Here is a 13,774-nt window from a genome sequence, read left to right as displayed (position 1 = left end):
ATTTTATGTCACTTTTGGGTAGATTAGGTACCCCACTGACTTGGTTCAACCTTTTAAGATAAGAAAAAGTAGGTCATTATAGGGCAAGAGACTAGATAGAGTAGGAGTAAGGGAAAGTAGTTTCTCTCTTTTGGATATAGAATCTGTTACATTGGGGTGTTCTGTCCCTTCAAGAGTGAATGTAATTACTAAATGGTAACTGTTTCTCTTTTACCCAGAAACCCTGAGGGTCTTCCCTTCCCAGTTTGATTTTTTTTTTATTAATTAAAGGGGCCATCCCTTGATAAACTACTTAAAGAAGCTTATTCATTGAATGGGTGTATCTCACTCAAAGTGAGAATATAATAAAACCTTACCCTAAAAGGGCTAGAGTCTCCCATTGCATCCTGGCCCATCACCAGTTATCCTGATGAACGTCAGGCCACTGGACCCAGATGGCTCTGGAGAAGAAAGTGAGGTTGGTGACCTTGCACAGCCCTCCCTCACTCCAGTCAAAGTAAACTGCCAGTCATGTCATCATCTTGACATCATGGTCTTCTTTGAGAATAAAGAACAAACACAACAGCAACAAGTGTTATAATAAAAAAAGTAGGAATCCATTTATATCATAGACTGGCCTGGGCCACCTGCTGTGTTGATTTCATAGTCTTTCATCTCTTTTGCTGTCACTATGAGCAGAAGGGCTAAAAGTGCCTGACTAGTATGGGTACTAAGATACTAAAAATGTTATCATCTCTTCAGTGTAATTCTATTAGAGATATGATTTTGGGGGAATCAATTTAGGTTTTCTGAGCCCCAATTTCCTCTTCAGCAAAAGGGGGATAATAATCTTTAGATTATCATGCTCAGAGAGCTGTTATGAGGAAAGTACTTTGTTAATCTTAAGACGTACTTCAGATATGAGTTATTATTTATTACCTACATCATGTCTTGGGTGGGGTTGGGGAAAGAATACTTCTAAAGCCTTAACTGATGCAAGTTATTTTCTTCCTTTTTTTTGGCATCCGTGGAGCCTGATGGTTTCTCATGCAAAAGTAAAAAACATTTACAACAATATATGATTATAGTTGTAGAGTGGGTTATGAACCTTAAAGGCTATCTAGTTTAACCTCTTTGTTTTACAAATGAAAAAACTAAGGCCCAGTCAAATTAAATGACTTACCTAAGGTCATGTAGGACCTTACATGCAATATCTAAACTCAAGCGTTCTAACTTCCAAGCAGGCACTGTACCACTTTTTTGCGGCCTTCATGCCAACTATTCTCCATTAATAGATAATTTCACTTAGAAAATGTAACTGGCAACCAGGAAATGAAGGGAGAAAGGCTTCAAAAGAAAAGTAGCTATCATAAAGTCTACTCAGTAAAGCTTATTGCCTACACATGCACATACACCCATGTATACATAAACATAAATAATTTGAGAAAACTCTCAGGCTATCTGAACCCTTTTTCTCCTTAACTTTATAAACACTTCTCAGTGGCACATTGGATTTGCAACATCAAGTTGGAAAGGTTGTGGTTGACAGCAAGAGGGAGGAATGAAAAATAAGAATTAAAAAAGTACCTCACTTGGAGCCATTTAGTTTAAGGGCAGAAAAGTTGTACACTCTTTAGTAGAGCAGGAGGGGATCATTAAATAACAGCACAGTCACATGTTCAGAGTGATGACCTAGAGTCATCAGAAAAAAGACTTTTATATTCATTATCAACTATTTCATAAGCCAGGGCGATGTGTGGTATGTTTTAGAAAGTTTCTGTGCACAGTGATTAAATGATTAAATGCCTACTAAAATGGTGAAGCCCTTTGTTCCTTAGAAAACTTGACCATCTAGTAGAAATTCTCTCAAGAACATGTTGGTTAGCCAAGATTTTACTGTGCACTGTTGGAACTGACTGGAATACATTTTAATATTAGGAGTTTATCATAGACCACTAACAATGATGGTTTTAGGGAAATAAATGTTTTTTGAATCTGGACCTAACTTTGATTTACCCTTTAAGTTCTATGTTAGTTTTAAATAATTCTCTTTTCCAAATGTTCATTAAGTCCTTATGTGCAAGGCGTATGTTTAGGTGCTGGGAAGTATGCAGAAAAAAATGAAAACCATCCCTACCCTGAGAGCTTCTGTTTTTCTGGTTGATATACATGTAATAATAATAATAATAATAATAATAATAATAATAATAGCAATAATAGTTATCCTAAAGAGGTGCATACTTGACCTGGTTGACAAACAGCTTATGCAAAGACATAAAGGTGGATAATAGAATACCAAATATGGGGAACAGCAGGTTGGCTAGTTTGGCTGGACCATGGAGTATAGAAAGGAGAGTAATGTAAAATAAGTCTAGAAAGGTGGGCAGATTGTAAAAGATTTCAGATACCAAGTAGAGAAGTATCTGACCCACCAAATGTTCTTGAGCAGAGGAACATCATAGTCAAATCTATGTTTTAGGAAGATTATTTAGTCAGCAGTGTGGAGGATGCCTTGGCAAGATGTGAGAATGGAAGCAGGGAAGCAGGGAGACTAGTTAAGATGTATGATGGTTTAAGTAAGGGTGCTAGCCATATGAATGAGGAGAAGGACCAATGGGAGATGTGTTGTGGTTGTAGAATCAATGTGACTTGGCAATTGACTGAATATGGGACACGAGGGAGGAGTTAAGAGTCAGGGATTTCATTGATTTTGGAAATGTCACTAAATCCATTTAGAAATATTTAGTGAAATATATTTAAAATTTTAACTTTGAAAATTCATATATATTTTCTTTTGAGAATAATTATTGCTTTTATTGTTACTTTGGCAGCCACAAAAGCAGATGGATTTGCACTGTATTTCCTGGGAGACTGCAATAATGTAAGTATATAATGGATTTAGGTTCTGATATTTTATATTGTCAAGAAACTAGCTGTTTCTAAGATCCTATAATAACTAACATCTTGTTTCATAAGAAATAATATAATCTAAATGAAATAATATATGTAAAATGTTGTTAAGCCATAAAAAACTGCTTAAAAAGTCAGATATTTTATTTTAGTTAAGTATCTGTTAAAAATTCATTTGAATTATTTTCAATAAGTATATTTTTCCAAATTTTTTTCTAATAAATAAAATTATTTTGAAAAAAATAATTTGTAAATTACTATTTTATTTTTTAACTATACTTTTGTTTTAAAACATATGTATTTGATTTTTGAAAACTTAAGGAAATGAAAAATTAGATTGCTTTAACATTTACTTTGCTATTGCTAATAACTCCTTAAAATAAACGTGGCCCTCAGTAATTGTTCTGTGTGGGGCAGAAGTAGGGGCTTTATCTATATGTAAAAAATGTTATCTTTTGTAAGAAAAAAAGAAATTATTCTTTCCAGGTTATCTGTGGCTTCTTAAAATGGTCCTATGAGTGATAGGTTGGTAAGAGAGGGGGGTTCCAGGGGCTTACTTCTACAGAGAGATTCTTCTTGTATCTGGTTAACTTATTTTCAGGACAATCAGAATTCTCTCATTCTGTTTGTATAGTGACATTTAAAATAAGATCTCGTTATGTTTTTTGTCCAACCAGTAGCATTCAATTCCCTTCATCTTTTATAGAATCAAATTTTTAGCTTATATATCAGTATCTGTATAATATTTTTATAATATACTATAACTATTCCTAAATAACAGGATTTAGAACATAGATTATAAAGAATTTCATTGTGATCATAGAGTTAATATTGGTCAAGATTTCTTTTAGATTCAGTTTAAAATGTATAGCATAGTGCTGATCATATAAGGAGTGTTCAGTAAATACTTAATTGACCACATTAGCTACACACGGGATGTATAATGTATCCAGGAAGGACTAGTCTGTATGTTTGGTGTGAGGACTTGATGAGCCCTTTTCAGGCCTGCTCAAATACCTTTGGTGTCTACTTGTCCCCCTACTCTCACTCATGGCTTCAAGCAGCTGTAGCATTCACAGTCATCACATTCCAGTAAAATCACCTCAGGAAATGGGCTTAACCAATGGGCCAGTTGGTGAGGTGTGAAGACTTCCTCCAGGGGAATGAGATGATGAGAACAATTTGTTTCAATAGCCATAAACACAAGTGAAGCAGTCACTGTGGAGTGATTAGAGCTTGGTCAGACATGGAAGATGTCAGGGTCATCTACTACATCCCAGGCCATAGCTAGTATTCCTGACTTTTGTCCCCACTGGACCTCATTGATACTGGAAGAGAGAGTGAGGTTGATGACTTTGTGTAATTCTGCTACACTTAAATCCAATTCATTTTTTTCTTTTTACTATTATTATTATTAATAATAATAATTTATTTGTTTTCAGTTTTCTACAATCACTTCCATAAGTCTTAGATTTTCTCCCCCTCCCTTCTCCACCCTCCTTGAGACAGCATGCAATCTTATATGGGTTCTACACGTACATTCTTATTAAACACATTTTCACATTAGTCATGTTGCATAGAAGAATTAAAATGAATGAGAAAAATCATGAGAAAAACTCAAACAAAACAAAACATAACATAAGGGAAAATATTCTGCTTCATTCTGCATTCCATTTCCATAGTTCTTTCTCTGGATATGGATGGCATTTGCCTCGAGTCCTTTGGGAATGTTTTAGATCTTTGCATTGCTGTGAAGGGTTAAGTCTACTAGAAAAATTCCTCACACACTGTGGTTGTTACTGTTACAGTGATCTCTTGGTTCTGCTCCTTTCACCCAGCATCAGTTCATATAAGTCCTTCCAGGCCTCTCTGAAGTCTTTCTGTTCATCATTTCTTATAGCACAGTAGTATTCCATTACATTCATATACTATAACTTGTTCAGCCATTCCCCAATTGATGAGCATCCCCTTGATTTCCAATTCTTGTCCACCACAAAGAGAGCTGCTATAAATATTTTCTTACATGCGGGACCCTTTCCCATTAAATCCAATTCATGCACAAATCAAGACATCTCCCCATGCCATTTGTCCTCTGAAAACAGAGGATGAAAAACAGTTGACCACATTAGCTCTCACATAGGCCTTTCAGTCTGTCCATCTATCTGCTGTGTTTCTACCCTTACGTAGCACAGGCAAGTTAGCAGATTTTGACTGATTATGTTATTATCTAAAGACCATTTCGTCTGATTTTTATTTGATAGGAACTCAGTTTATGGACCTGTGTAATTCTTATTTTACTGCCCTTCTCTTTGTATTTTTAAATATAATTTTATTTTTCTTTGATTATAAGGCATTTCTTTTTTCTCCCTCCTATCTTCTTGCCCCCATTCCTCACTGAAAAACAAAAAAACTGAAATAACCCTTTTAAACAAATAAGCTTAAGTAAGCAAAACTAATCCACACATTGTTCATGTCCAAAAATAAGTATCCAGTTGATGGTCCCTTTTAGTTTCCATTTTTTAAAAATGTACACCAATCTTTCCTATTTCCTTGATCTCCTTAGTGTATAGATCTAACAGTGATGTTCTGACTCAAAGATAATCTATAGTTTTACTATTTTTTTAAACTGTAAAGTAACCTGTTTTAAAATTTTTTTTTTAATTAATAAAAAATTTTTTTCTCCCTTCTTTTTAGGTGTTTTCTGTATCATTATGTGTGAAAGATAGCTTATATGTTTCTTGTTGAATTGGTTTTTTAAAAATGATATAGACTTTCATATTCAGGTCATATATCAAGGTTTAGATTATTGTGATAAGTAGTTTAAGATGTTAGTTTGAACCTAACTTCTTCAAGTCTTCTTTCCCATTTTTTCAACAATTCTATAAAAAAGTTCTTCTCAAAGTAATTTATGCTCTCAAATGTAGCTAATAGTATTTGAGTTCATTGTTTTTGATTCTTCTTTATCTGGTCTTTTCTGCTCCTCTCATAACAAACGTTTTATGTTTATTACTCTATGGTAGATTTTAAGATCTGAACATTATTATTTCTCCATCATTCATGTTTCCAAAAATTATTTTCCTTTAGATATAGACCTCTTCTTGCTCCCAATGAGTTTTTCTTATATATTATTTTCCCCAAATACATGTTTAAATAATTTTTAACATTTTAAAAATCTTTTGAGTTGCAAATTCTACCCTTCCTGAGATGGTAAGCAATCTAATATAGGTTGTACATGTGCAATCATGTAAAACATTTCCATATTAGTAATTTTTTACAAGAAGACTCAAATAGAAAGAAAAACAAAGGAAGCAGAAAGAAAGCATGCTTCAGTTTGTATTTAGACAGCATCAGTTCTTCCTCTGGAGGCAGATAACCTGCTTCATCGTGAGTCCTTTGGGATTGTCTTGGAGCATTGTATTGCTGAGAATAGCTAAGTCATTCAAAGTTTATCATATAGTATTGCTGTTACTGTGTACAGTGTTCAGCATCCCCTCCAACATTCAGGATTTTCCTTTTTTGTTATACTATCCAATCTAATAGGTGTGGGATTAAAACAACCTCAGAGTTGTTTTAATGTGCATTTTTTGTAATTAATAGTGATTTAGACCAAGTTTTCATATAACTAGATATACTTTTGATTACTTTTTGTGAAAATTGCCTGTTCATATCCTTTGACCATTTATCAATTAGGAGAAACTTGTACTTTTTAATTTGGCTCAGTTCTCTTTGTATTTGAGAAATGAGGCATTTATCAGAGATACTTGTTGCAAAAAGTTTTCTCCCAGTTTTCTTCTTTCCTTCTAATTTTAGTTGCATTGGTTTTGTTTGTGAAAAAGTTTTTTAATTGTATATAATCAGAATTACCTATTTTACATTTTGTATTGCTCTCTGTATTTTCCTTGGTGCTAAATTCTTCCCCTATACATAAATATAAATAAACTATTCCGTGCTCTGTTAATTTGCTTATGGCATCACCCTTTATGAGTAAATCATGTATCCATTTTGACTTTATCTTGGCATATGGTGTGAGATTTTGGTCTGTACATAGTTTCTACCATAATATTTTTCAGTTTTTTCAGCATTTTTTGTCAAATAATGATATTTTGTTCCAAAAGCTTGTATCTTTGGGTTTATCATATATTAGGTTACTATGGTCATTTACGATAATGTAATATATACCTATTTTATTCCACTGATCCACCACTGTATTTTGTAGCCAGTACCAGATCAAATGAATTTTTAAAAATTATTTCATCTAACTCGATAAGGTATCTTTTTGGTAGTTTGGAATACTAACTATATAAATAAAAAGATACTTAATGTTCAGTATGAATTATATGGGGCAGGTAATGTATACCTTTACACACACACAATGCTAATAGACACAAAAGCCATTGTGCATTGACTTAAAATAGGATTTAGTAACTCAAAACAATTATTATAATATCTTGGGATGGTAATATTTATGTCTCCAGAATACAAAACAGTGTAAAGGATTGCTTATGAGGCATTGTACATTTTTACTTAGGCTGTAAATTCTCCAAACAACTTACAGAACATTTCAGGTGGTAAAATAGTGAGATTTGGGTCAGTATTTTTGTTGGTGTTTGACCTATATGAAAGCAATGGAGTAGTAGTTAGGGACTGTACCTCTGCTGTAATTCAGTCAGACCAGATGCTTCCCTAGACTTGGAATAATATCACAAGGTTACCTCCTAATCTGAATACTCATTCACCTAAAATCTGGAAAGACCAAAAGAGGAAATGAGATCTAAGGACCTAGGTGAGAAATCATCCAGTTGAACTTTCCTGTGTTAGCTGCTACACAAGGTTGTCATAATTCTGATGTGAGGAAAGCCAGGTCTTTGTACCTCATCACTTGAAATCTCAGAGTTACATGTCACATGGAGTGTAGAAGCAAGAGACCATCAGCCATAACTTTTCTTTTAAGTGGTCCAGTCTTCTGCCCTGTGTCATTATCTTGAGATGAGGGAGGACTAAGAAACCACTCAAGGTTTTTATTACATCACTTACTACATTTACATGAACTACATCGCACTTTTAAAAATAAATAAATAAAAACTAGTTTAGCTCTGCGTTATTAAATGTCCTGAAGTAGATCCCAGAGCTTCTGCATGGTGAACCAAAAGGAGGTAAGGAAATTCTGGGCACCATTCCTGGCATAGCCCTTGTTACAATAGCATAGACCAGGGTTCACTAGAGAAGCAGGCTGCAAGTGGGGTTTAAGCCACAGATTGCAAATTGTTTGAGATATAGTTATGAGGAAGAATTTCAATTCTCCAGACAAATGGTAAAGATCTTTTTTTAAAACTAGAAGTGACAAATTCTTGCTGTGATTGCAGAATAATTTTTTTCTTTCAGAAGGTAGTGGAAGAACTGTTACAATCAAAACCTGATTTTGACCAGTAAAGGATGAATTTGTTGGTAAAGTTATAAATCATGGAAATCTTGAGAGGCAATGATTATGCCCTCTTTAATTTCATAATTGATAAGTAGGAGAAATGTCTGACATGTGCTCTAATGTCCGAAAAACGGATTTTAAAATATTCAGAGAAAAGGCAATGATAGGATCCTATAACCCAAATCTCTGAAAGGACAAGTTGGGTCAAGAAATGTGGAATGAGTTTCATACGATTTATAAATTATTCCATGAAAGGAGAATAGAGGGGCAGCTACATAATACATTCTGAAACCAGGAAGACTCATTTTAGTGAGTTCGTATTTGGCCTGAGACACTTACTACGTGACCCTGGGCAAGTCACTTCATTCTGTTTGCCTCAGTTCCCCATCTATAAAATGAGCTGGAGAAGGAAAGGACAAACTTCTCTAGTATCTTTGCCAAGAAAACCCCAAATGACATGACAAAGAGTCAAACTTGCCTGAAACAACTCAACAACAAAGGAAACTGTCTAACCAAACATATTAAATACATGAAGAATTCTTTTTAAAAAGAAATAAAATTTGGAACCATGTAAGTAAGGATAAATGAAAGAATGGCTTATTCTTGTAAGAATACTCTTCAGAAGGCCTAAGGATCACAACAAAGTGAGGAGACTTGTTACTTTGTCTTTAGTGAGAGTATAGAGGATCAGGGAAGGGTTAAGACAGCATGAGTGGGGAGAATGATACTTAGACAATGACAAGAAGGTACAGTGAGGAGACTTGCAGTTTGCTTGTTTTCACTGCCAAGGAGAATGACCTTTTACCTGAGAAGGAGCAAATATGGTTTACATGGAGCTGAAATTTAAGATAACAGAAAGGATGGTCAAAGAGCACCTGGCTACACTCCTTTCTCCAAAACATCCTAAGTCCTGTGTCCTGACACACTTTGCAGACATGATTCTGAGTTGTTTTCAGTGTTCTTTAAAGAGTCAGGTAAAATAAGAGAGCTATTGTGGTGTGGACCTGAAGTAATAATATGGAGGAAGAAGTAGGGTTATCCTCATTTTACAAATGAATAAACTTGAGATTTGGAAATTTTAAATGCCTTGTCTTTAGACACAGAGCCAAGTCATACTTCTTTGGACCATCATTTATTCATTAATGTAGCAAAACTATTTAGTTCCTTTAATGTAACAGACTTGATGCACATTTCCTAACAATTGGCACTTACCAAAGTGCAATTGGGATTCTTTGGGAGCTAATGGGTCCCCCCTTATTGCAGATGTTTGCACAAAGGTTTGATGATTATGTATGGGACTTACATAATAAATTCTTATTCAGATGTGGGTTGTATCAGACTGACATTCATGTCTTTTCCATCCCTGAAATTCTATGATTATCTAATTTTATAAGTAGGATTTCAGTCTAATGCACAAATTTTTAACATTTTATTTGTCAGCGACCCCTTTTACAGTCTGGTAAATCCTGTACACACCCAGACACTCAGATACTCAGGAAACCCATTGTGTTCTTTGCCCAAAACCTCATACATTCCGTAGTTCTAGATAGGAAAGACAAGTGATTCTATTCTAACCATGCCCCAGGAAATATACACGATCCTTTTTCTTTTCCATCAAATGAGGATGAGTGTCAGTTTCCCCACTACCTCATAACCTCTACGATGGTCAACAGTGTTGCATTGGCATACAAGATTTTGGGCTACCACTACATGTGGAAGATGAAGTGGATTTTCCTGGCATCTCAAGGTTGGCTGATTGCACCCTCCTTGTCATCATACATGAGAGGGAGTACTGATTTAACAATGTCCCTCAGGTCTTGTGTACTGGTAAATATATATGTATACCCACATGATAGACTTCATCTCCTTGTTACACATGGAGTTCCCGGTCTGAAGATGTTTCTCCTAGTTGGTGAAGAAGTTATATTTTTTATCTATAGCATCTATCAGAGGTGTGGGGTCAAAAATTTCATGCTTTATCAGATCCTTTAGAATTACTAGACTGTCTGTAGAGAAGGCCATTAGCAACTTCAGATATAAAATCAGATGATACAATCTGAAAAAATAATCAAACACCATAAATAGGGTAGTTTATATCATAAACTAGTAAAATGCACCCTCATACAGTACCAGAGCTATGGGAAACTTACTGGTGATTATGGTGTTGTTTAGTCTTTTTTCCATTGAAGCATATTCTTTGCATATTCAGATGTAATATTAAACATCTTGATATCAGATTGACCATAGTAATGCCAGTGGATAAGACTTGGTCCATATCAGTCTGGGATATCTGACTAGTAAAGTATTTCAATGTGTTATAACTTCTTTTTTTAATATAGACATATAAATCCCTTTTGGTTTATTTATTTTTAGTTTTCAACATTCATTTCCACAAAATTTTGAGTTCCAAATTTTCTCCTCGTCTCTCCCCTCCCCTCACCCGAAAACACCATGCATTCTGATTACCCTTCCCTCAATATGCCCTCCCTTCTATCATATCCCTCCCTTCTCTTATCCCCTTCTCTCTTTTCTTGTAGGGCAAGATAGATTTCTATACCTCATTACCTGTATTTCTTATTTCCCAGTTGTATGCAAAAACAATTCTCAACATTCATTCCTAATACTTTGAATTCCCACTTCTCTCCCTTCCTCCCTCCCCACTCATCCCCACTGAAAAGGCAAGCAATTCAATATAGGCTATATATGTGTATTTTTGCAAAAGACTTCCATAATAGTCATGTTGTGTAAGACTAACTATATTTCCCTCTATTCTATCCTGCCCCCCATTTATTCTGTTCTCTCTTTTGACTTTATTCCTCCCCAAAAGTGTTTACTTCTGACTACTCCCTTCTCCCAACATGCCCTCCCTTCTATCATACCCCACACCCCACTTGTCCCCTTTTCCCCTACCCTTCTGTAGTGCAAGATATACTTTCATACCAAACTGAGTGAGCATGCCATTCCCTTCTTAAGCCAAATGTGAAGAGAGTAAGCTTCCCTTTTTCTCCCTCTCACCTCCTCTCTTTTCCACTGAAAAAGTTTTTTCTTGCCTCCTTTATGAGTGATAATTTGCCTCATTCCATTTCTCCCTTTATCCTCCCAATATATTCCTCTCTCACCCTTTAATTTTATTTATTTTTTTTAGGTATCATCCCTTCTTATTCAACTCACCCTGTACTGTGTGTGTGTGCGTGTGTGTGTTTGTAATCCCTCCAACTACTCAAATACTGAGAAAAATCTCAAGAGTTACAAATATTATCTTTCCATGTAGGAATGTAAACAGTTCAACTTTAAAAAGACCTTTATGATTTCTCTTTCCTGTTTACCTTTTCATGCTTTTCTTGATTCTTGTGTTTGAAAGTCAGATTTTCTATTCAGTTCTGATTTTTTCATTAAGAATGCTTGAAAGTCCTCTTATTTCATTGAATCACCATTTATTCCCCTGAAGTATTGTACTCAGTTTTGCTGGGTAAGTGATTCTTGGTTTTAATCCTAGTTCCTTTGACTTCTGGAATATCACATTCCAAGCCTGTCGATTCCTTAATGTAGAAGCTGCCAGATCCTGTGTTATCCTGATTGTATTTCCACAAATAAATAAAATAAGTAAAATTTCCACAAATAAACACCATAAATAGGGTAGTTTATATCATAAACTATTAAAATGCACCCTCATTCAGTACCAAACCTATGGGAAATTTATTGGTGATTATGGTGGTGTTTAGTCTTTTTTTCCACTGAAGTACTTGTTGCATATTCAGACATAATACTAGACATCTTAATCTTAAATTGACCGTAGTAATGTCAGTGGTTAAGTATTGGTCCTTATCAATCTAGGATATCTGACTAGTAAGGTATTCCAGTGTATTCTAACTTCTTGCCGCATCTGGCAACTCTGACATGCCATCCTTACTTATGGGGTCAGGGTTTCCTTGATGTACCATGCTTCCTAAGGCTATAGATAACCCAGACACTAAGAGTTGTTTCCCATTCCTTATTTCCACCAGTTCTGCTAGTTCTGTCCTGAGGACAAGGCTTCTGTAAATTGTGTGCTTTGGATTTTAAGAGGTGTTCTATACATTGAAAGAGCCAGGAGAGCTGCAGTTTCTATAGTAACCAGACAGACCAGGTCTCTTTAAAATGGACAAGATTTTTTGTGGTCTATGACGATGGTAATTGAGCATCATATGACTTTATGTTGGTGATGCCACCTTTTCAAGGTGAGATTGATCGCCAGTCAGCCATAGCAGAATTACTGGTTTTTACTAGCAAATGAGAAATGCAGAGTGAATAGAGAACTAGAGCAAAAGGCAACAAAAGCCAGGATTGAATTCTCTTTCACACTTTATAGCTATATGACTATGGACAAATCATCTAACTTCTCTGAGCTTCAGTGTCTTCGTTATAAGGGAGGTAATAACTCCATTAGTATCTATTAATGTATTTGGCAAGCTAAGCTTTCTGTACTGTATTCCATACACAATATATAAATCTCTTTTTATCACTAGCTTGTGGGTGTTAGCTGGAGACTACAAAGCAGTACACCTGAGAACTTGAGTGAAAACATCTTGAACTACTTATATTGACAGAGTCGTAACCAGCTGACTCCTGTTAACGTTTTGTAGTTCACTGCCTTCTGGCATCATGCTAGGTTCCATTCACAATTTATAGTTGCAAAAGATATGTGCAATCTTCTCATAAATGAGTTTCTGATCTTCAGTGCAGGATACCTGGGTATTAGGTATTTGACCACTGCGTGAATTAGTTATGTAGGGGAGGACAAGTATAGCACCTTCAATTTGAGTGACTGATTTTTATGGACCAAATTCATGTTGCCACATTCACTTTTCTGATGTTTAAATCATATTTTCACGTATTAAGGGATAAATTGTATAAGCAGTATATGTATCCAAGCTAGAACTAGAATCAGAAGTAGGTAAAGTAGGAAGCTACTTAAGGTACAGAGAAAAAAAAAAATCAGGGCAGCAAGGTACTATGTAAGGAGTGCTAAATTTGGGGACAGAAGACCTAGGTTTGAATCCTATCTCTCTCATTCACTCTGTGACCCTGGACATGTCAATTAAACACAGGTCCTCAGTGACCTTATCTGTAAATTAAAGAGATTGAACTAGATGATTTCTACGATCCTTTTTCACCTCTAAATTTTAATTCTATAGACATAGGCTGAACCATCATACCACATTTTATAAATGCACAAATGGTGTGTGTATGTTTGTGGTGAGTGGGAGAGAGCAGGAAAATTCTGTTCTGTGGCTTGTAGATATTTATTTTGGTGGTAAATCAAGTTGCATATCTTACAGTTGAATTCTTAAAGTCTCTTGTGAACAATGAATAAGGGAAGAGCCCAAAAATAAGGGAAGAGCACAGTCAAAAAATGTAGAGAACATCATATGCAAAGCTTGCTTCATGCAGGCAAAATGCATCATCTGGGCTTTTAGCTCAAGA

The 13,774-nt window shown here is 35.2% G+C and overlaps 1 protein-coding gene across 5 annotated transcripts in view; it reads left to right on the top strand.

Moving 5' to 3' along the window:
- The window catches only part of PDE10A (phosphodiesterase 10A), a 435,545-nt gene that overhangs the window by 302,973 nt on the left and 118,798 nt on the right, over window positions 1-13,774 (top strand). For all 5 annotated transcript variants that reach the window (XR_011974697.1, XM_072643848.1, XM_072643847.1 and 2 more), the window contains one exon: window positions 2,811-2,860. Coding sequence is in view for 4 of the 5 variants with exons in the window: in XM_072643848.1 (XP_072499949.1) it covers window positions 2,811-2,860 (50 nt within the window). In the remaining variant the exon portion in view is untranslated. The remainder of the gene's footprint in view (window positions 1-2,810; window positions 2,861-13,774) is intronic.

Source organism: Notamacropus eugenii, chromosome 2 (genome assembly GCF_028372415.1).
Source record: "Notamacropus eugenii isolate mMacEug1 chromosome 2, mMacEug1.pri_v2, whole genome shotgun sequence".
Classification (NCBI taxonomy): domain Eukaryota; kingdom Metazoa; phylum Chordata; class Mammalia; order Diprotodontia; family Macropodidae; genus Notamacropus; species Notamacropus eugenii.
This window is presented reverse-complemented; position numbering and strand designations above follow the sequence as displayed.